The 22,169-nt window shown below is 40.3% G+C and overlaps 1 protein-coding gene across 1 annotated transcript in view; it reads right to left on the bottom strand.

Annotated features, from left to right (window-relative positions):
- The window catches only part of ABCC4 (ATP binding cassette subfamily C member 4 (PEL blood group)), a 248,131-nt gene that overhangs the window by 49,796 nt on the left and 176,166 nt on the right, over positions 1–22,169 (bottom strand). The window contains exons 21-25 of the mRNA XM_081045495.1: positions 12,342–12,492; positions 6,685–6,804; positions 5,478–5,588; positions 4,464–4,564; positions 3,215–3,406 (exon numbers count right to left, since the gene is read on the bottom strand). Of these exons, the coding sequence (XP_080901621.1) occupies positions 3,215–3,406; positions 4,464–4,564; positions 5,478–5,588; positions 6,685–6,804; positions 12,342–12,492 (675 nt within the window). The remainder of the gene's footprint in view (positions 1–3,214; positions 3,407–4,463; positions 4,565–5,477; positions 5,589–6,684; positions 6,805–12,341; positions 12,493–22,169) is intronic.

The following is a 22,169-nucleotide window of genomic DNA, read 5'->3' as shown; positions in this document are numbered from 1 at the left end:
TCTAATAAGCTCCCACGTGACAGAGGTGCTGCTGGCCCTGGCACCAGTTTGAGCAGCACAGAATTAGAAAGCCGGCACGGGAAGCAAAACAATCTGGTAGTGAGGGGAGGGATTTCTAAGAAAGTATTATGTAAAAAAGGAGAAAATGTAGGAAACTAATATTTTTGCACATTATAGCAAGGTCTAGTACACATCTATAAAAATGTATTATCCAAGTAATAGCTCCGAGCAAGAAAAAAAAATAATAAACCAAAATCAATCTACCTCTAAAGCTGGAACATGCTTTAAAATGGCCCAGTACTCTTCTAAAATGATTAAATCAACCACAAAATCATCTAAATGAAAAATGCAGCCAGTGTTTAGAATCTAACCAGAAAGCCAAAGGTGCTTTTTATCTCATTTTGGTTCTTTATTTTTACTGGGTATTTCTTCTGTGAATTAGTATCCTGCTTAGTACCTATTAGATTTTGTTTACTATAACTTCCAGGAATCTGGACAGCAGAGGAAATAAATGAAAGAGAATAAAACACCATTTCTGCTGTGTTGGTACATTTCCATATCCTCCCTCTCACAGCCTCTCTATCAAATTCAAGACTGAAGGGGTGTCCTGGAATCACAGGGGCTGGCACAGGTATGGAGGGGATGAAACCTGGGGTCTTCACAGGCAGAGTGAAATCATTTCAAGCCTACACTGTCTGGATACAATCTCTGAATACATAAATGAAACTAAAGGTGATACTATGAGTGGGCCAAGATACAAACCAAAAGTTAAGTTACTGAAGTTATTCAGTTTTCAAATTCAATTTTCCCTCAAACCTTTTAGAATCTCAGATAATCCCATATGCCCTCGGGGGTTTCAAGATTGAAGAATACAAATCTGTTATGTTTCTAAGTTGTGCAACAGTTTCTTAGATAATTCGTATTTTATGGTTTCAAGGGAAATTTAAGACGTGTACAAATTAACAGAATTATGTTTAGAATGTGAAATGTGACAGACATATTATCTGCCAGTCAACAAACATCCCGTACAGTGCTCACAGGGACAGAATTTCATCAAGAGCTGCAGTTCATGTTTTCCCGACACAGCAGCCCTCACCTTCTTCCCGACCTTCAATAAAACTGGAAATAATTAGGAGCCAGCTTTTGCCACATGACTCACTAAAGCTGCTCCGTGGGTATCATTTGGGCATTAAGTTGAACATTTATTCTTTCATGTCACAAGGGTATCATTCATTAAATTATGGCTATAGTCCACTAAATGGGTCTGTGGTGGAAAGAGAGCTTAAAAGAGCAGTTTCTTAACGTAGTTAACACGTCTAGGTAATGGGTTGTTTACAGGAGTTGTCTTCTGTGTATGTTTTGTTTCTGGTTGCTTCATACCTGCATATTACTCACTCACTCTCCCAGCACCCTGTGTACCCTTCAGTATGCCATTTTTCTGGGGGAACAAAACCAAAAATAAATGCTCCCTAACCTTAAGAAGCCTCAGGGTACTGTGAGATACAGACCCAAAATTACAAAGCATGCCACAACTGCTAGCTTTTATTCTTTAAGTGTGGCAATATACACATAACATAAAATTTACCAATTTAACAAATTTTTAAGTGTACAGCTCAGTAGTGTTAAGTACATTCACGTTTTGGTACAAGAAATCTCCAGAATTCTTTTTGCTTTGCAACACAAAACTCTACCCATGAAACACTAACTCCCCATTCACTGGCACTCCCAGCCCCTGGCAACCACATTCTATTAGGCTGGTGCAAAAGGAATTGCGGTTTTTGCAGTTATTTTTAACCCTTTATACCACAATTCCTTTTGCACCAACCTAATACTTCCTGTCTCTATGAATCTGACTATTCTAGTAACCCCTTACAAGTGGAATCATATAGCATTTGTCCTTTTGTACCTGGCTTATTTCATTTAGCATAATGTCCTCAAGGTATCATCTATGTGTCAGAATTTCTTTCATTTTTAAGGCTGAATAATATTCCATTGTATGGCTGTACCACATTTTGTTTATTCATTCATCGCTTGATGGACCCTTGGGCTGCTTCCAACTTTTGGCTACTGTGACTACTCCTGCTGTGAACATACATGTAATATAAATCCTGTCTTAAAAGAATATATAAGATGCTGTGGAAGAATTTAGTCTCACAGAGGGAGATTCATCAGAAGTTGACTCTGAAAACAAGGAAGCTTTCTCCAGCCACACAACGAAAGTGAAGGGTATCTGAGGTAAAGGGGCAGCGTGCTTGCTGGGAGCTGGAAGAACGGGATGTTTTGGGTGTAGGGGTTGCTACATTTTAGAATTGAGGCTGGACAGGTAGATGGGAGAAGAGCTTCCTATAGTCTTGTCTGTTATGGTTTAGTCACTCTTCAAGGGCCTGCTCTGGTCCCAGCCGAGGGCCCCAAGTCCCACTGCCAGTGGACTTAGACACTGGCAAGACTAGGTCACAAAGCTCTCGTCAGTCTCCTTTGTGTATCACGCTCTGCACCCTTGGATTCCTTTCATTGACTTTGAGTGAGTCTCTGGGCCCTTTACTGCCTCCAGCTGTGAGCTCTGGTTCCTGAGCCCTGTCTAGGTCATGGATGTCGGAGTCTTCTCTGGTGGCTGAGAACTGGCCACACAGCCCCTGTTGGAGGGGATACGAGGCCTCGCTCTGGTTCCAGCAGCAGCTTTCCCAGGCCAGGCGCTAGCAGGGAGTCCCTAAGGATCAGATCTGTGTTTCAGAGAGAAGCAGTCTACAGGGGGGAGGGCAGGAGAAGAACAGCAAAGTATAGGTTAGAAGAGGGCAAGTCTACGGAATGGGCCAAGGGATGGAGGAGGATGGCAGCCGAAGGCCGCCATGGGGAGGAAGCAAAGGATTAGAGAAACACAAAGAAGTAAGGGTTAGTGACAAGGGGCCAGAGCTGATTTCCAACACTTAGGCATGAAAAATGAGATGTTGGATTGAGTATCCTGAGTTAGGTCAAGTTCCAGCCCTGCAACCCAGGGCTCACCAAGCACCATGACGCAGCTTACAACAGGAGGAAAGAAATGTTGGTATCCACATTCATGGTCAGTTTCCAAGAGACTTACCTATTACCACGGATCTAATTTGTATTTGCAGAGGAACAAAGAGTCCCTTTGACACAGTCACAAGGAAGCTCACAAACAGATGTGGCACTGAATCTTTAGCTGAAATTTTAGAGAGGCATGAGCGTTTAAACACACCTTTTCTCTTGATTTAATGAGCGCTGTCAGGTGTTTTAATACCAGAGGCCCGTCTAAACTGTACGTGAAGTTCACATTGTCAAAGACAATCACTCCTTCGTGGGGCCAGGCCGGTGGTGGGCGTTTTGGGCATTCCCAAGGAGCTTCCTTCTCCAGGTTTGTATACTCCATCACCCTTTCTACTGAAATCATCTGAAACACATATGACATTGCACGGGTTAGGAACGGAGGGTTTTGTTTATGGATGTTAAGAGATAATATATGAAACGTTCTGCTCCTGTACCTTTTTGGTTAAGGATATGTCAGGTCTTAACATCCCCAAAGGAGAGAAGTAGGAGTTTAATGAAGATTTTGTTGGTTTACAAACTTGGTCATCGTCTTGAGACACTTTTACGTATGGCTACTTCCCTCAAGACTGTATTAAAAGTAAAAGAACTGAAGAAATGGATGCTACGATTTAATTTATCCACTTTCCACGCATAAAAATTAGAGAATTTTTGTCAAAAAAAAGAATACTACAGCCACCAATCAGTAATTTATGCAGCATGAGGGTCATCTGTTACAGAAGAATTAAACTGAACGGTCATCAAACCGCCTTTTAATAATCACTTTCTACTCTATTAGGAGAGTAAGATTAAAAGATTTGACTTTTATTGGTTTTTTTCCCCTTTAGAAGAAGGTGCAAATATTCAAAAGAGGAGATAACTTACATACCGACTGAGCCCTCCTAAACAACTGTAACTCAACATCTCTAACTAGCACATTCTGAAAGGGAGCTTACCCTACCAGAAAGAAGGGACACCAGCAAATTCAGGTGTTCAATGCATACAAGAACAAATAATAAAATGAGAGGACCCTTATTAATTAAACAAACAACCTCAAAATACTAATTTTTTTTTAACCAGGCACAAGGAATTAACCATTAAAAACACAAAAATAAAGAGGCCTCTAAAAAATGAGCTTATATCCTCTCCAGGATTTCAGAACCTCCCTCCTACAGAGACATTTATTACATTTGAAGACAGCTTGTGATGAATATAAAACCTGCTGACATAGCATACATAAGACTGAGAAAAAGATGTATATGTTTGATTTTACATTAACTTTAAACAGATGGAAGAAGGATCTAAAAAGCTCTGTTAGCTACGATGTAAAAATAACAGTTTTAATATTTTACATAAGAAGTACTTTTATGCTATTTAATGGCAAGGAGACTTGAAAAGGCTAAGAATGTTAAGATAAACATTACCATATTCTCAACTTCAGCACTTTGCCTAACACACCACTGGAACGTCCCCATGAGGGTAAGGGCGTAGGACAATGCCAGGCCAACCTGTCCAGCATTCAAAGCTACATGAGGAAAAAGAAGATGAAGAAAGTCAGTCCCATTCTTAACCCCGAGCCTGGCTTCTTCTGTCACTTTACCAAGACTCCTTTATAACATTTAAACATTTTGCATATAATTATAGTAATAGTTATACTTTTTACTATCTATTGACTGACACCATGACTGATACACACACACACAACCAAGAAACCCACTGTGAATTCAGAAAGACTATTCAATGAGTTTATTAACCCCAACAGGATTGACACACACTTGGCAGTACTATAGATGAGGAAGTCATTACTTAGACTTTCGTCATTATGGTTTCAAGGACCATTACGTAATTTCCCTTTCTATAGCCAATGCAAGTACAGGTGAAAACGACTGAAAACAAGGCAACGGGTACTAAAAGCCAGTGCTTTACTAAACTCCCACTGTTCCATTATTAAATATTGTGATTTGGTGTCGTCACTTAGGCGTAGTTAGGGATGGTGAGTTCATGTCATCCACGCCAACAGCTGCTCACGTGGCAGTGAAGATAACGTTCTTTCCTTCTGAGAATCTTTCTCAACCCAGTGCACCAGGCACCAAAACCTAACCCCTTAAGCTGGACAAAATGACCAGTGGTAAATTTGGTCCTCTCCTCACCGTATCAGACACTACTAGAATGTTCAGAAGGTCAGCTTGCTGCATTTGCATAGGTCCCAACGCATTCAAGAAAGATAAAAGGAACTCATCCAGCCCCAAATGACTCCTGTACGTGGGCCACATTGCGGGGTCACACCCAACCTGACACCCTGCAAGCGCTTTAATACAATTCACGAGAACCAAACAGTATGGGATTTAGACAAGGTGGCAAGAGTTTAATTTTAAAAATTGTAAATGCAGCTATAAATTGTAATCATACCACAAATAGTTTTTCACATCTGTACTTACTTTGTGCCAGAATCAGGGACCCAAAGGCAACAACAATGACAAAGATGGCACAGATGGCATCCAGACGTACGGCGAACCATCGGGACGTCGTCAAAAACAAGAACCAAGCCTCTGGATTTGTGAACCGTAATAAGCACAGTGAATAAGTAGAAAAACCACGTTAACTGCTTTGAACAAGGGGGAGTGTTTTGCTCAGTTGAGTTACAGATGATTTTTACACAAAGTAGGACAGCAAAGTTGCACATCCAGGGAATCTGAAGATTCCAGAAAGCTAAGTGTGAATCAGGACAGTGGCTTTATGAGAAGCATGCACTGAAAAATTCAACCCACAACTTAAAAACAGAAATGCGATCAAACCACAGAACATGGAAAAATGGTCTCATCAGTGCATTTTGCGCGGTGCTGAGTCTCAGTGTGAAGCTCATCCTTGTACAATGTTTATTCCTTAGAAGCCTGTATCTAAATGACCATCTCGCTAAAAGGATCTGCATGTAACTTTCAAAGTGACATTTTATCTTCAAAATACAATGGCGATTGGAAAGATGGGTCAGGACTTTGCAGACTTAGAGTAAATTCTGAAATTTCTATGCAGGAAAAGCTTCATTGATACAAATAATAGTATACATCAAATGGGTGGCAATCTGATAATCAGGAATTTGATTTCCTCAGTCACTTCTGCCACCCTGCATGTTCTGAAAAAAGAGCTGGCAAACTATGGACTGTGGGCCAAGAATGGACCATCACCAATTTTGGTAAACAAAGTTGAACTGGAACACAGCCGTGGCCATTTGCTGATGTATTATCTTTGCCTGCATTCAGGCTATGTCGACAACGTTTAGTAGTTGCAACAGAGAGAATATGATGCACAAAACATGAAATATTTACTCTCTGGCCCTTTACAAATAAGTTTGCTGAGCCCTGCCCTGAAGGAACAGAAAGCCACAGGGCATGGTGCTAGAAGGACAATGCAAACCAGTTGGGGGAGAAAAGCAGTGGTGTGACTGGGGAAGAGGAGAGATGAGAGGACTCATGGCCAAGGGAAAGGGGAAGGGGAAATGGAAGGGGAAGAGGAAGGGGTGCAGACAGAAGGTGGGGCTGGGCCTGAGGGGGAAACAGAGAGAGGTGGCAGCCAACAAGGCCATCTGAGAGGGAAGTCAAGCAAGTAGCCTATCCCATCCTTTGAAACTGTTTCCAGAAACTTAGAGACCTGAATGCAAATCCTGGTGGGCATCAAACAGTTCCTGAAATCTCTCTTCACTTTTGTACGCCCGGATGGTCCAGAGTCCCTGGAGAGAAGACGATAGGTGGGAAAACACTGGGCTCCGTGCTGGGGAAGCAGAGAAAGACAAATGACAGAGAAAGTCAGTGAGACTGGATGAAAAAAAAAAGCCTCCTGTGCTCCATGGTTACACATCCACCAACTAGCACACCCAGAGCTTCCCAGTGGGTTACCTGAGCTAGAAGGGACTATGTCCCTCCCGGAGAGGTCTCTCTTTGTCAACCCTCAAACTCCTGATAATACCATGCTTCACTTTCATGACCTGGAAATAAAAACTTCTCTTTGAACCTCTATCTTTGACTACATTCAAACCATAGTTAGATTTAGATTTTTTTCTTTACTAACTCGTTCATAAAGGTCTTCCTCAACATGGCCTCCCTCCATATTCTTCCCTCACATCCCTCCTGGTAGAAAGTATTGCTAATTTTTGAGTCAGTAGTGTTTTTAAATTTAATTCTGTTAGAGCACTCACTACACTGAATCACGATAAGCTATCTACTGGTAGACACCACTAAGAGGGTGTCTGTCTGCATCTTAGATTATTAACTTCTTAAGAGTTGGCATAAAGTCAATAGCATATCCCCCCAAACTGGAACAGTGCCGGGCACAGGACAGGTGCATAGTAAATAAGGTGAATGGGCAGTTGGCTATCTCCCTGCATCCTGAGAAACCTACCTGTGCCTGCTGGGGAATTAAGCTTTCTGTATGGGTCGGCGCACACCTGGGCATTGCACTCCCCTGGTGCCCACAGGACCTGCATCACCCAGGTGTCTTTCAATAGTCTTAATTCCAGCACCAGGAGCCTGATACATATTTTTATAACTGCCCTGCTCGATGCTTGTCCTGGTGTGTGGAAGTCACTATGGCATGTAACAATGACATCATCCTTTCAGAATCTAACTGCGGTCTTAGTAACCATTCTCTTTTGAGTAATTTTACATTGGTTTGGGGACTGATGCCACATGACTGGCCGCTGGTTTCCCTCTGTCTTCTCCCAGCACTCTGTGTCTGAGTGCCAGGGTCTGGCTCCTGCACACTGGGGGTCACGTGGACGGTATGCTGCTGGGCAGGGACGATCCCTTACAGTTTTCATGCATTCCCCACCACGAATAAGGCTGTAACTAGCTATTGTCAGAGGCAGATCGTGAGCCTGTGACCTCTGTCTGGAATGAGTAATAATCTGTGCTTTATCAGAAGTACTGAGTTATCATTTTTTGTTACCTGCGAATCTCCTAGAGGAGACCAGTTAGTAAAACCTGGGTGTTTGGGGGATATTAAGATCACTTATCTTACAGGAGACTGCAGAGATTTTATATAATGATGGGGAAAAAAGAGTCAAGGGAAAAATTCAAACTGATATTCAGGGCATGACTCTCTAGCATGGCATCTCCATACCTATCTGCGTGTCAGTTCAGTCATGTGATGTTATGTGAGACTGTGCGTGTGTATGTGCGTGAGTGCGGTGCATGCGCATACGCGCAGGTGTACGTGTATGTGTGTGTGTATAGGAGGGATCCTGGGGGACAAATGTGCAGACACAGAACCTCCTCTGATGCTTAATATTCACAGTTGTACAAGCAGGAAAGGAGTAGGCTTCCATGTGTGACACGGGTTCAGAGAAGGTGGGAAGCCCTGGGCTGTGGGAGGACAGCCTGGCTGCGGGCCAGCTGAATATCCACTCACCTTGGGGCTTTTTTCTAACAGGGGACATTAACCATTAGGGACCCTCACCTGTGATAGTGCTTTAGGGAAAAAAGAAAACCTCTGAACTCGGACATCATCTACCATTTTCCCTTGTATCTAATTTAAGCAAAGAGCCATAAGTGATTCTGGGAGGGTCTGACCAACCAGTTGAATGTTTGTGATTTTACCATAGCATCTTTACTGTTCTCCCTCTTCATTATATTAAGTCATCTTTACCTTGTATTTATTTTAGCTTCCTTTGACTTTGTACTGATGAGGACAGCAATATGAACACAGACGAAACTCATGCTTCAAATACGAAAGACTGGGAGAGCTGTATAAAGCCTTTTCTGCACTTCCCAGCAGACCTCCCCGCCTGTCCCCAGAGCGTAGTCAATCTGGATACAGGGGGCATGTAGGGACGGGCCAGGAGAATTCCAAGGCCCATTATTCTATCCAGATAGTGCTAAGAGTCCAGCTCCAGATAGTGCAGAAAACTCACTAGAACCATGCTCTCATGTCCAGAGCAAATGTGACATAAAATATTTCATCACAGGCAATTCTTCTGAGAAAAAAGTAGATGTGCTGTTCACCCAAGGAGAGTCTTCGAATGAAATTCTTCAGCTTGGACATCCTCACTTGCTTCCTTCATCAGGAAAGCAAAATGGCAGCTGATTATCTGGCAGGGTCAACTTTAGAAATCAGGTGTCTGCCATCCAGCCTTGAACACCAGGGCACCCAAAGAACATATCACCTCCTTTACCTCATACCCAAGAGCTATAGCAGTATAGCAGGAATCTGGACCTGTGAAAAGCTATCCTGTTTCTTTCCCACTCCACTTAGGGCTGAGTGGGATGCCAGGAGGAGTGAATTGGAGGGTCTGTAAATAAAATTAACTAGTACAAGAGGAAGAGGGGATGCCAAGCCTCCAGGATTATCTTGACCAATGTAATATCCTTTTCCCACAAACTGGGCTGGCTATCCTGAAGTAGGTCTATGTAACAGCCGTGGCGTTAGTCAGCAGTCACAGACGAATGTAACCCCACATTACACAAGACTGATAGGTGTGTTTTCCATGACCCTGAGGACTCTTTGTGACATACCTGACGAGGACTGCAACTCTTCCCTGGGGAGGGGAAGGGCAGAGAACTGGAAAGACCCTGGGTTGACAGTCTTGCTACACGTTATCATTAATGCTCTGCAAGACCTGCTAGGGGTTATTATGTTCTTAACTGCCTCGTGGTCACGGGTCTAGTGCTAGCAAACACTTTTCAAGCATCAATTGAAGAAATCCTCACAAGAAACCCAGAGGGCAGGTATATTAGATCCTTGACAGAGGGAAAAACAGACTGAGGGATTTAAGAGCACTGCCCAAGATTAAGTAAATTAACACGAGTAAGTGGTAGAGCTGAGTGTCAGACCCAACTCTGGTTTATTCCCAAGGCTGTGCTTTTAATGACAGCTAGTATCTCAGACAGAAAATAATCAGGGGTTAAAGATGCCCCTGTGTGACTAAATGCATTTTCCCCCGGATTTTGTATCTTTAGAAAACCCTAAAATCTTACTTAGCTAATATTCAACAGCCTTACCCCATTATTGTACATCTTAAGCACCTTAAGTTGAACAAAGTCCCTAGGAATCAGCATGAGAACTCTAAAACAGCAGACTTGAGCATCTATGGCCTGAAGACACGTGGCACACACTGTTAACACTCCTAGAGCAATACCCCTAGCAGACATTGCTAGTTGATCACAGAGCCCTTACAGACAGAATTTAGATACGACTTCATAATTCATACACTGCCAAATGAATCGAGTTGGCTAGAGAAATACAACCAAACGTCATCCTGGTTTTATGCACTTCTCTATGACTGTCGCTACACTCATTTTGCAAAAATAAAAAACCATTATGATCCACTGCAGATTTTTCATGAAGATGGCTTAAATGTCAGCCTGAAGTTTGAGAGGCAACTAGGCTGTATGATCTGAAAGTAAACCTTGGGACTACAGTAGTACTTCAAAGCACCAGGATGAAGCAGGTTTATGTCTTCTAGCCATGGCAATCAGGTGTCTTTCTTTTTGCTGGTGATTCCAGCAGTAGCCTCAAGAGGTATTCTCAATCACTGTTTAGACGAAACAGTGGAAATGTTCTTTATGGCCCAGACCACCCAGATACATAACAATAAACAGTTCTAGTCAATTGGCCACCACATTTGATTATCTGGGGGTGTGGAGGAGGGAGCATCCAGATTTAACTTACTGTCTCAGCCTACTGAGATGCAGGAAAACTAAACTATTCCACAAAGGACCATGTCAAAGTTCTCAAAGTCTCCAGATCAAACAATGAGAAAATCCTAAACTGCTGCTTGAAAAACGTCTCAGGGGGTCCCCTTCTCTCCACTTCCACATGGATGGGAAGTGGCCCGTGCCCCAGGCAGAAATCTCTGTCAACCTCTTCTAGAACACAACCTTTTTTTGAATATACCTTTGCAACAAGATGGTTGAATGACTCCATTTCATGAGTGGCCTCAAATCACAAAACATCTGAAGCTTTGTCTACACAAAAGACTGGTTGGAGCTTATTACTTATTCTGCCTTCTCCAAGTCCTATCATCATAACATGTCAACATGCTCCACATCCCATAGACACACCTCAGAAAACCAAACCTCACAGTGAATTAGCTGGTTCTCTTGATGACTGAAAATTTTTTCTGTACCGTTTGTGAAACTGTCACCCACTAACCTTTATGCAAATACTTAGGACAAATGCCACTCCAGAGATTGTTATTTAAAACAAAAAATCACACATTTGCCAGAACAAAAAAAATCCTTTATCCTGATGAACCTGTATTTTTCCATTTGGTAGATAGGGAAAACCATGGGAATCATAGTTTTTCTCCTTAGCTAGGCTCCCAGAAAGCAGTAACTATCCATAGTTCAGGTTTCGGATACAAATATCTTCCTTCTTTACGTTTTGGCTATCATCCTTGTACTATTTAAAAAAAAAAAAAAATCTGTTTTCCTTATATTTTTTTTAACGATCATGAAATATGTTTGTGCATTAATGAGATAAGCTCTGAATGATTCCATCCTCTGTGATTACCTATAGAATAGAATGATTAATCTTAAAATGCTTTCTCCATTATTCCAAAACTAGGAAGCTGAATAGAGTAATAGACTAAACCGATCCCTCTCCTGTGTCCTCCTAAGGGGATTATTTTCAGCATCCATTTATATGAACAGCCCAGGGGGAAAGAAAACCTCAAACAGTATGGCACTATCCCAAATACTGGTGATAATAAAGAGCAAAACTGAAAATAACAGTGCTTATCTTTTCAAAACATTTAACAATCACAACTTATTTGCCATTTTTTGAGTATGTAAAAGTAATACATTTTTCAAATGTATCCCTTCTGTCATGTGAGTAGATTTTCCGACACTTCCTTTCCTTTCTCTAACCTTTTCCTTCCTTTTGTCATTTCTAGTATACTCGGGGGTAGAAAAATTCTCTATTTTCCTTCTTTATGAGTTAAAACATGGTGAAATATTTTATATCTCAGAAAACCGTTTATTGCTTTCCTGTTCTGTATTAGGAAGCAGGCTATGAACAGGACAAAAACGGTCCCTGTATCCATGATGCTCAGATTTCTGTGGAGGACTGATTATTCCACATGCATCCTCCATTCCTTCCTTGTGCTAAATTGAAAGCTGCACCTGGTATCCCACTAGATCTATTTGCCTTAAAGGCCACATTAACAGTGGCCGTAATACTCAATTAACTAATATTTACTTCATCAGAAATTTTGAAATATGGAGTCTGTAGAATTTCAGGAGTCTCCTTTATTATGGCATGAAGCGAAGCTAGCTTGCATGCCATCCCAACTTGAGAGTCTCGGTACTCACTTGTAGATTCCAGGCGTTTGACATCTCTTGATGTTTCTAAGAAATAGCCACGAAGAACAAAGAAAATGATGCCAAGTGGAATCAGGGGTATTGCAATCCAAGGAATCACGGCCACCGCCACGCCTACCACACCGATCACTTGTAGAAATGTCTGAAATAGTGAAAACATACAGAGGCCTCCTATGATGTTGTGATACATAACAAGAAATAACTATTTGGTCTTCGTCCCCATTTCTGGCACTGTGCTCCCAAAATCCTTCGAATTTTCTAAGTGATCAAGGTGTCTTTTGTTATGGTGATAAAGTAACTTTTGGAAACCCCCACAAGATCTGAGCTGGTTGTCAGGGGAACCATTCTGTGGTTAGAGGATTGAAACTTTCAGTCCCACCCTGATTTCCGAGGACTGGATTGGAGCTTGAGTTTGAATCAATGGCCAATGACTTAGTCAATCATTACTACATAATGAAGCCTCCATAAAAACCCAAAAGGACAGATCCTTGCCTTTTTTCCAGAGAGCTTCCAAAATGGAAAACCTGAACTCTTTGCCACCTTGATGGGCCCTGAGCTCCACAAGGACAGAAGCTCTTTGAGCTTCGTTCCTATGTATCTCTTCACCTAGCTATTGATTCATAGCCTTTACTACCCTTAATAATACATCAGTAATCTAGTGAATAAACGAGTTTTCTTGAGTTCTGTGAGCTGTTCTAGGAAATTAATTGAACCCAAGGAGGGGGTCTTAGGATCCTCTGATTCATGGCCAGTAGGTCAGAAATACAGGTAACAACCTGGCCTTGTGACTGGAATCTGAAGCAGAGGGCAGTCTTGTGGGACTAAACCCTTTACCTGTGGAATCTGATTCAATCTCTGGGTAGATAGTGCCACAATTGAGTTGAATTCTCGAACACCCTTCCGGTGTCCTAGAGAATTACTTGTTGGTGCGGCGGAAGCTGCTACACATATTTGAATTGGATCTGGAAACCTTCTTTATCTCCTTATCAAGAATTCTTTTCAAAATCAGACTTTAATGTGTTGTTTTATTAGGATTAAACGCCTCACTTCGCAAGACTTGTTGCAATGGCAGGGAACACTTTCCCATTCAGTGAAATAACAAAATCATACATGGTCCTGATGATATTTTTCGCATGCTTACTATGTTCCAAACACAACAGTAAGACCTTCCTAGGTATTAGCAATTTTGAAACACTCAGTAGCCCTATGTGTTGGCAACACTATTTTCTTTAACAGATGGGAAAATTTGAGACTCAGAGAAGGTAAGATTTGAGTCCCAAACTATCATTAGTCAGTAGGTATTACTACAGAAATTAGCAAGCAGGAACCACAGATGAGGAATCTAGAAGACACAGCTATAAAGGTAGGGATAAAGAAATGGTTAATTACAAATTCAGAAAGGAGGGAAAAACACTTAAATGTTTACCTTTGGAAGTGGGGATTCCGCTTTCTTGGTTTTCTATTCATAGTTAACATTTACTGACTGTGTACTTGGCTGCACATTAACTACTTCACATGTACCGTGTTGCCCCGAAAATAAGACCTAGCCAGACAATCAGCTCTAATGAGTCTTTTGGAGGAAAAACTAACATAAGACCTGGTATTATTTATATTATATTATATTATATTATATTATATTATATTATATTATATTATATTATATTATACCGGGTCTTATAGCAAAATAAGACCGGTCTTATATTAATTTTTGCTCCAAAAGACGCATTAGAGCTGTCTGGCTAGGTCTTGTTTTCGAGGAAACAGGGTATTAACTCATTTAATTCTCACAACAGCTCTACCAAGTAGTAGCATTACCTCATTATACAGATGGAGACACTGAGGTACAGAGAGAGGAAAGGCATCTTGATCCAGACCACAAAGTGTGTCAGGAAGCCCGTGATGTTAGCTATTATGATCTATTTCAACTTTACCCCACTATACAGCCAACTTTTTATTGTCCAGGGAACGTTTTTTTACTGAACTGAGCCTAATTTGGCATTAATTTTTCCTTTAAATGCCCTTACTCAAAGAATTCAGAGTTCATTAGTATGCCCAATAAAGAACAGACAAGAAAAATATGATGCAGTAAACTGTTGACATTTCGTAGAGATCTAAGAGTTTTGATATGAAGGAAACGACTTACAATGTCTAAAAGGTGTTTTTTTAAAATCATCTGGATAAACATTAATTTTTCCATCATTGGGATAAATATTTAAAATGTCTTTCAAAGGTTAAAAATGATAATATCAAAGGCAATTTACCAGGTATTTACTATACGGAAGGCACTGCTCTAAGAGGTCTGTGAATGTTCACTTAATCATCACCTCATCTCTTGAGGTGCTTTTATTTTGGGAAATGACCTTGGTCTAAAGACAGCAGATAGAATAAAACCCAAGTTAATGGATGATGGTGATTTAAATACCCATCTTAATCAGAAAAAGTATGATATCATGGTGTATGATTTCAGGGGATATGAATGAAATTCAACACATAGTGTCTGCCTGCTATGAAAGAAGGTTCGAACAGTGGGGACATGAAGATTCACATGGCATAGGCCAAGACCTCCAAAGTTTACCGTCTTAGATGGATACAAATCCATGACTGTCTGCACATGGCACAGAGTGCTATAGAAACACAGGGAAGAATACTGACCACTGTTTACAGGGTTCTAAGAAAGTTACAACTGAATTTCACAGGCAGGTTTAACAAACAAACAGTAGCATGAATAATTTGCAGGTAGTAATCACAGTTAATGGAAATTTTGACCAAGAAGGAGCCAGGCAGCAAAAGTTAACTTGCTTTCCTGCATGAACATGGGTTATTCTATGTCCTCTCAGGACCGGTACCTGCATCCTCTATCTGCCAGCCCAGGGAATACCCCACTATGCCACCCACGGCAGCAGGCCTAAGGCGTGTCTCTAAGGAAGGATTAGCAGGGTAATGTCTTACACAGACTTAGGTTATTTCATAGCTCTGCCAAATCAGTTTTCTCACAGGAACCTCACAACCATCTTGTGAATGAGAAAAGAAAGATATGTCATTTCCATTTACAGATAAGGAACCGTGAAGCTGAGAGGTTAAGTGGTTGTCCCAAATTCTCCCAAAAAGTTACTGGATATGATGGAGAAAGCCAGGAGTACTTTGTATTGAGGAAATCCATGTCTGCAGCCACTGAGAGAAGCATGGAAGGAGGACACTTCTTGAACTGTAACTTTGTGGCCAGGAACTCCTGTGAATCAAACTGCATTATTCTACATACTTGTAGGATACGTGATGTAGACCTACGTGCTTTTACTGTTTCTCCCATTCTCTACTGTGGTATCAATACAAAACTCAAAGTCAAGAGGAATGGAATTCTGAAGGAACAAATTCCAATCATAAATGGAAGAAAATAGGGCTGCCCAGCGTATCTCCTTTTATACCTACAGAACAATTTCTTACAGCTACTTGATTAACTACCACATCCCACCCTGCTACACTAATTAGGAAACCAAGATTCTTCCTTCACGTTCATAGGGAGAAGTCCTTCCAGCTTCTTCTATGTCTAGACTTAAGTAAAGTCACTAGCTTTGCCATCATTAGTTGTCAGACAACAAGTGACTGTGGCTTTCCTCTGGCTTGTTCCTCAGGTCTATTATATTTGAATATACAAATCTGAAATAAGATGGCCAATAAAGAGCATGCCTATTACAATTTTCCCCTAACTCTAGGCTTCTCTCCCAAAGATTGATAACCTCAGGTAAAGGAAGGCAACTCAACATTTTTTGAGATGTTACTTTTTTTTTTGTTTTTTGCCATTTTATTATTCACATTTATGTTAGTTTTTTTCCTCTTCTTCTTAAAGAAGTTCTTTTAATATTTCTTATAATGCTGGTTTGATAGTGATAAACTCCTGTAGCTTTTTCTTGTCTGGGAAGCTCTTTATGTCTCCTTCGATTTAAAATGATAGCTTTGCTGACTAGAATAATCTTGGTTGTAGGTCCTATTTCATGTCAATCCCTTCTGGACTGCAAAGTTTTTGTTGATAAATCAACTGACAGTCTTATGGGAGTTCCCCTGTGGTTAACCAACTGCTTTTCTCTTGGTGCTTTTAAGATTCTCTGTCTTTAACCTTTGGTGTTTTAGTTATGACGTATCCTGGTGTGGGCCTCTTTGGGTTCATCTTGTTTGGGATTCTCTACACTTCCTGGACTTGTATGTCTATTTCCTTCGCCAGGTCAGGGAAGTTTTCTGTCATTATTTCTTCAAGTAGGTTTTCAATTCCTTGCTCTCTCTCTACACCTTCTGATATCCCTATGATGCAAACATTGGTATGATTAATATTGTCCCAGAGGACCCTAAAAGTAGCCTCAATTTTTAAATTTTTTAAAAACTTTTTGCTGTTGATAGCTTTCAAATTGCTGATTTGATCTTCTGCCTCATCTAATCTGCTGTTGATTCCTTCAAGTGTGTTCTTCTTTTTAGTTATTGTATTCATTTCTGTCTAGCTCTATTTTTATGATTTCTATGTCCTTTATTATGTTTCCTGTCTCTTTGTTGAAGTTCTCAATGAGTTTATTCATTCTTCCCCTAAGTTCATCGAGTATCCTTATAACCAGTGTTTTAAACTCTGTATCTGGTAGATTGCTTGCCTCTATTTCATTTAGTTCTTTTTCTGGTATTTTCTCCTGTTTTTATATTTGGAACATGTCTGTCTCTTCATTTCAGCTGCCTCTCTGTGTTTGTTTCTATGTATTAGGTAGATCTTCTACATCTCTCAGTCTTGGCAGGGTGACCTTTATGTGTTAGGTGTCCTGTGAGGCCCAGTGAGTCTCCTTCGTCACCTGAGCTGGAGCTGGGTGCTCCAAGAGTGTCCCCTGTGTGATTTATGTGTGCCCTCCTGTTGTAGTTGACTCCTGATTGCTGCTGGCAGGCAGTGGATGGTGTTGATCCTCTGACTGACTGGCCACAACTACAGTGGGTGAGCTGTTGTGCAGGGCCTGATCCCACAAAACAAGATTTACCCAGTGGGGCTCTGGTGCCTGCTGAGACCACCCTTTGGGTATGTTGTTTGTGGAGTAAATCAGATGGTGCTCTGTTGTAGTCTGAAGTCAGTCACAGGGTGTGTTGGTTCTGGGGCCTCTTGGGAGGGGCTCCAGTGCAGACCAAGATCAGTCACTGCCTATGCCTGGCCTAGTGCCACTTGGTAGAAGCTACAAAGTGATCCGTGGTTGGTAACTGTTTGTGCTGGGCCCAGAGGCATGTGGGAGAGACTATGCTGCCAACTGAGGATGGCTGCCACAAGTGCCAGCCTGGGGCCACTCAGCAGAGGCACAGAGCATGCTGAGGCCAGCCAGTGACTGCCTGGGGATCTGTGGACCTCTGATTGAGAGTTTTTTAGGAAAATCTGCAGCATGGGCTGTCTGTGAGGAACAGCTGCTGAAAGAGGCTCGGGTAGTGCACGAGTTGGGTGGGATGGGGTCTCAGGGAGTCACCAGTGTGGGGTGAATTCATATTTGGTGCCCACCTGAGCCTGCAGGCTGTGAGTGTGTGGGGGGAGCGGTTTCGACACAGGAAAAATAGCACCCACCTGTGCTTGCAGGCTATGTGGGAGAAGGGCTCAATACAGGAATAATGGCAGCTGCCCCTCCAGCCCTTGCCCTGGGGCCACACAATTCAGTGTCTCCCCATATGTCCCTGGCACTTTTCAAGTTGCTGTCCCTTTGCTGGATCTCATGGTGAGTGTGATCAAGGGAGTCTGTGTGCAGCTGCTTTAAGAGGATGCCTGGGTTCCAGCAGCCCTCTGTGTCACCCGAATGGAATACCCGCTGATTTTCCAATCAGATGTTGTGGGGACTCTTCTTCCTGGTATTCACTGGTGCTTCTGGCTAGGGAGCACAGTGTGAGACTAGGAGCCCAAGCCCTTCAGGAGGAAGCTCCATAGCTAAGATATTCCTCCTAATTCTCAACTGCTACACCTGGGTTTGGGATCAGCCTGGTTTGCCTCTCCTCCTTCCAGTCCCAATGTGGCTTCTTCTTTATATCCTTAGCTATAGGAGTTCTGTTCAGCTAGTCTTCAGATGGTTCTCCAAGGTGACTGTTCTATAATTTAGTCATAATTTTGATGTCATAAAAGGAGGTGAGCAGAGCACTGACCTACTCCACCAAATTTACTGGAAGTTCTCAAGATGCTACTTTTCTTATTCCATGTGCTTTTTCTATTGCAAGCCTTGCTTCTTCGTGAAGACTTATTTGTTCTGAAATTGCTGCGAATTCAGAGAGACTTAAGAAAAAATGTGGACCTCTATATCAATAAAACTATACCAAATAGCTCCTTACCAGATTATTCAATATTTTCAAAAGAGAAAATCAATTTGATATATTTTATTTTGTGGATCATGAACTGGTATTGACATTGAGGGAAATACAAAAGGTAGATTTTGTACACCAGTGAATCCCAGGAAATTCAACTATGTCCACTCCAGGTTGGCTTTCTTGGTGAGCAAGCATCCTGATTTGGATGTCAAGATGACTAAGATAGAAGACGAGGTACTACTATATATGAAAGAGATGTCTAATGTGCATCTCTCATTCTCAGAAAGGATGCTGTCCTGTGAGCAGCTGCTTCTGACAGCTAAAATGAATATTAATGGCACCTAAATGAATATTAATGAGGTATACAAAAGAAATAAAGGGGGGAAATGCTTATGAAGAATGTTAATGGTTTTGTTTAAAAACCTGCCCAATAAAATAATTTGAAAAATAAGTCATTGCTTTATTGCTAGTGCCTAATGGATAATTTCCTCATTATACAAAGAAATTCCACTATTCTCTGGATTTAGTTGACAACCAAAAATATATTGGTTACCCCAGCCTACCAAATACCAATAATGGATAACATTTCATGAGGTCTGCCATGTGTCCAACCTCCTAAGTGTTTCACATGCATTATTTAGTTTCTCACATCAAATTTCAGTAGGCAATTCCTCCATTTATCAAGCAGAAAACTGACGCTCAAGAAAGGTTTAGTAATTTGCCCAAAGTTAGATAATTACGTCATTTTGACCTCGAACCTGTTTTGTAAATCTCTGCATGATACTGTATCGCATATACATATAAAATTCACATTTGAAAAAAAATAATGTTATATTATTTTCCCTTTTGTCTAAATTTTCTAATTTTGTTGGGATTCTTGTGGTGTTATCTGGTCTCTCCCATGAAGTGACCAGTGCTAGACTTCCAGCTAATTAGGGAATAATAGCCTACTCAGCTCACGGGGTAGAACTGATCATTAAAAGGTCTTAAAAATGCTAGCTAACAGATCACACTAACACAGATTGATGTAAAAATTATTGTTTAAATAATAATTTTTAAAAACCCAGTTTCATAAGAAAGATGAGTTCTAAGCCCAGAAAGCGAAATGACTTGAAGGGAAAAAAAAGAGCCAAATTTAATTTTAATAAATGAATAAAACCCAAGGACACAAAATGAGGCTTAGTATTTTACATGTTCAGTATCTGTATTTAGATGGTGGTAAATACATTAAAATTTCCCTCAGAATTCTCTTCCTCTAGAATTAACATTGCATTTTAACATTAAAAATTTTAACATATTCCTTTCACAAGCACAATTTTAAGTGCAAGGACCTGTTTGCCAGTTTATCATTTAACTACCAAACTGCTTATAGACCTGTAGGAATTCCTAGGTATCTACCCACAATTTACTTTAAACTTAATTTCATAAGATTCTGTTCCTGCTAGTTTTTGTGAAGCTTGTGCCAAAGAACATGTTTTCTATAAACAGCAGTAAAAATGTATTCTTCTTATTCTATGCAAATAAATATGTAATCCATACTTTTGGCTCACTCATTATTTGAACTCTCACTCGCTCGCATACTTATATTAGGTTACGCATAAAATGAAATACGTATTTAATCACAAGGTCACTTAATCAACAGACAGTACTTTCATTATTTGTTTACAGTATTAAAAAACAAAATCAGTATCATTAGGATTGCTAAAACCTCAAAGGCATTTGAAAGCTTTTAATTCAGCTGTCAGTCAGACTCTAAAGAATTCTGTTCCAAGGTGTGATAAGTACAAAATCATCCAGATTGCCTTAAACTATTACCGATTTTGCAGAAGATATGACTTAAGTGCAATAAACAAAGCAAGACTCACTTCTTGGCAAGAAAACACGGCAAGATTTTCCTCTGATTTAAAAACAGAGAGAAAATAATGCCTAGTTTTTGATCAGTAAGCTGTTTACCAATGTGGGTGTAGGAGTGAGTGTCTTCTACCTATTTATTCTGGAAACGCATGAGATAAAAAAATAATTTTTCAATGAAATGACTGTAACATAGACAGTGCTGTTAGCTAATGCAGGATTCTTGTGGAGACAGTAAAATTATGGCGAAGCTATCTAAAATTCTGAAAGTATTAAGAAATAAAAATGTAATTCCTGTCAAATAATACTCATGACTCTTTAATTACAGGATAAACAGAAGCAAAGGGGAAATTATGAAAGACTCTTAAAGGTAAGCTCTTAAACCTTAATACCAATCTTGAGTTAGTATTAAATCTGCAGGGCTAAGTTAATGCTGTTATGGCACCTTGCATATCTTAGGGAGTTCAGAGATCAACTCTGGTCTCCAGACCCCTCCTTGATCACCTGTTTCTTTTGACCTCACCCCACTCAGTTAACTGTTAAATCAGAACTTTACAGAATGTTGGTGTGTCTTATTTGTATGAAGAGATCTATACAAATTCTAAGACTAACTTTTTCTAAACTTGTCCTTTACTTGGGATACACTCATCACTCCTTTCATCCCTCATTTGACTGCCTCAGATCTTTTCACGTCCATACCAGCTCTAGGACCTATGTATCTGTCAGTTAGCTCTTTCTCCTAAGACCTAGTTAACGTCACTGAAGAGCAGAATAGTGGTGTTTGGCTTACAATTTGTTAACCAACATAGTAGAAAACATTAGGGAATGAAGTATACTTCTTCCTTCATGTTCAGCGTATTTTATTGATTGATGGCTTCCTTTCTACCTTTTCTAAGTGTTAGAGCTTATTACAAAATTCAAGGCTGGAATTTATCTACATGCTACTTTTTAAAAGGCACACCTTAAAAATAAGGGCACATAAAAGTGGAAATAAAAGTGTGGAAAAGGGTATGCCATGAAAATACTAATCAAAAGAAAACTGGAGCTCCTATCTATGCCACTATAAACATAGAAGCTTTAAGTTAGGAAGAATTCCTAGAAATAAAGGAAAACATTTCATAAGAATAAACAATCCAGAAGACATTTAAAAATCTAAATTTACATAAGCCTAATAACATAGCTTCAAAATGCACAAAGCAAAATCTAACAGAACCTAGAAGTAACAGACAAATCTGTACTCATAGTGGAGTAACAGACAAATCCGTACTCATCCATACCATTTATCTCAATAACTAATTGAGCAAGCAGATAAATATCAATAGAGATATAAAATATTTGAAGACATTATCAACAGACTTAATCTAATTAAGAAATACACAATACTGCAGCCAATAACTGAATACATTCTTTTCATCTGCACGTATACTATGCTACAAAGTAAATATCAACAAACTTCAAGGGACAGAAATTGTACAGAATATATTTTGACCTAAGTGGATTTAACAAGAAATCAATAACAAAAAGGTAACTAGAATGTCATTAAACGTTTGGAAATTCTGTAATACATTTCTAAATAACACCTGGTTCAAAAAAATTACAACAAATTTAGAACGTATTCTGACAGAAAAGAAAATGAAATCTAGTATTAAATTTAAGGGCTACAATTAAAACTGT

Source organism: Rhinolophus hipposideros (assembly GCF_964194185.1).
Source record: "Rhinolophus hipposideros genome assembly, chromosome: 4".
In the NCBI taxonomy this organism is placed as follows: Eukaryota; Metazoa; Chordata; class Mammalia; order Chiroptera; family Rhinolophidae; genus Rhinolophus; species Rhinolophus hipposideros.
This window is presented reverse-complemented; position numbering and strand designations above follow the sequence as displayed.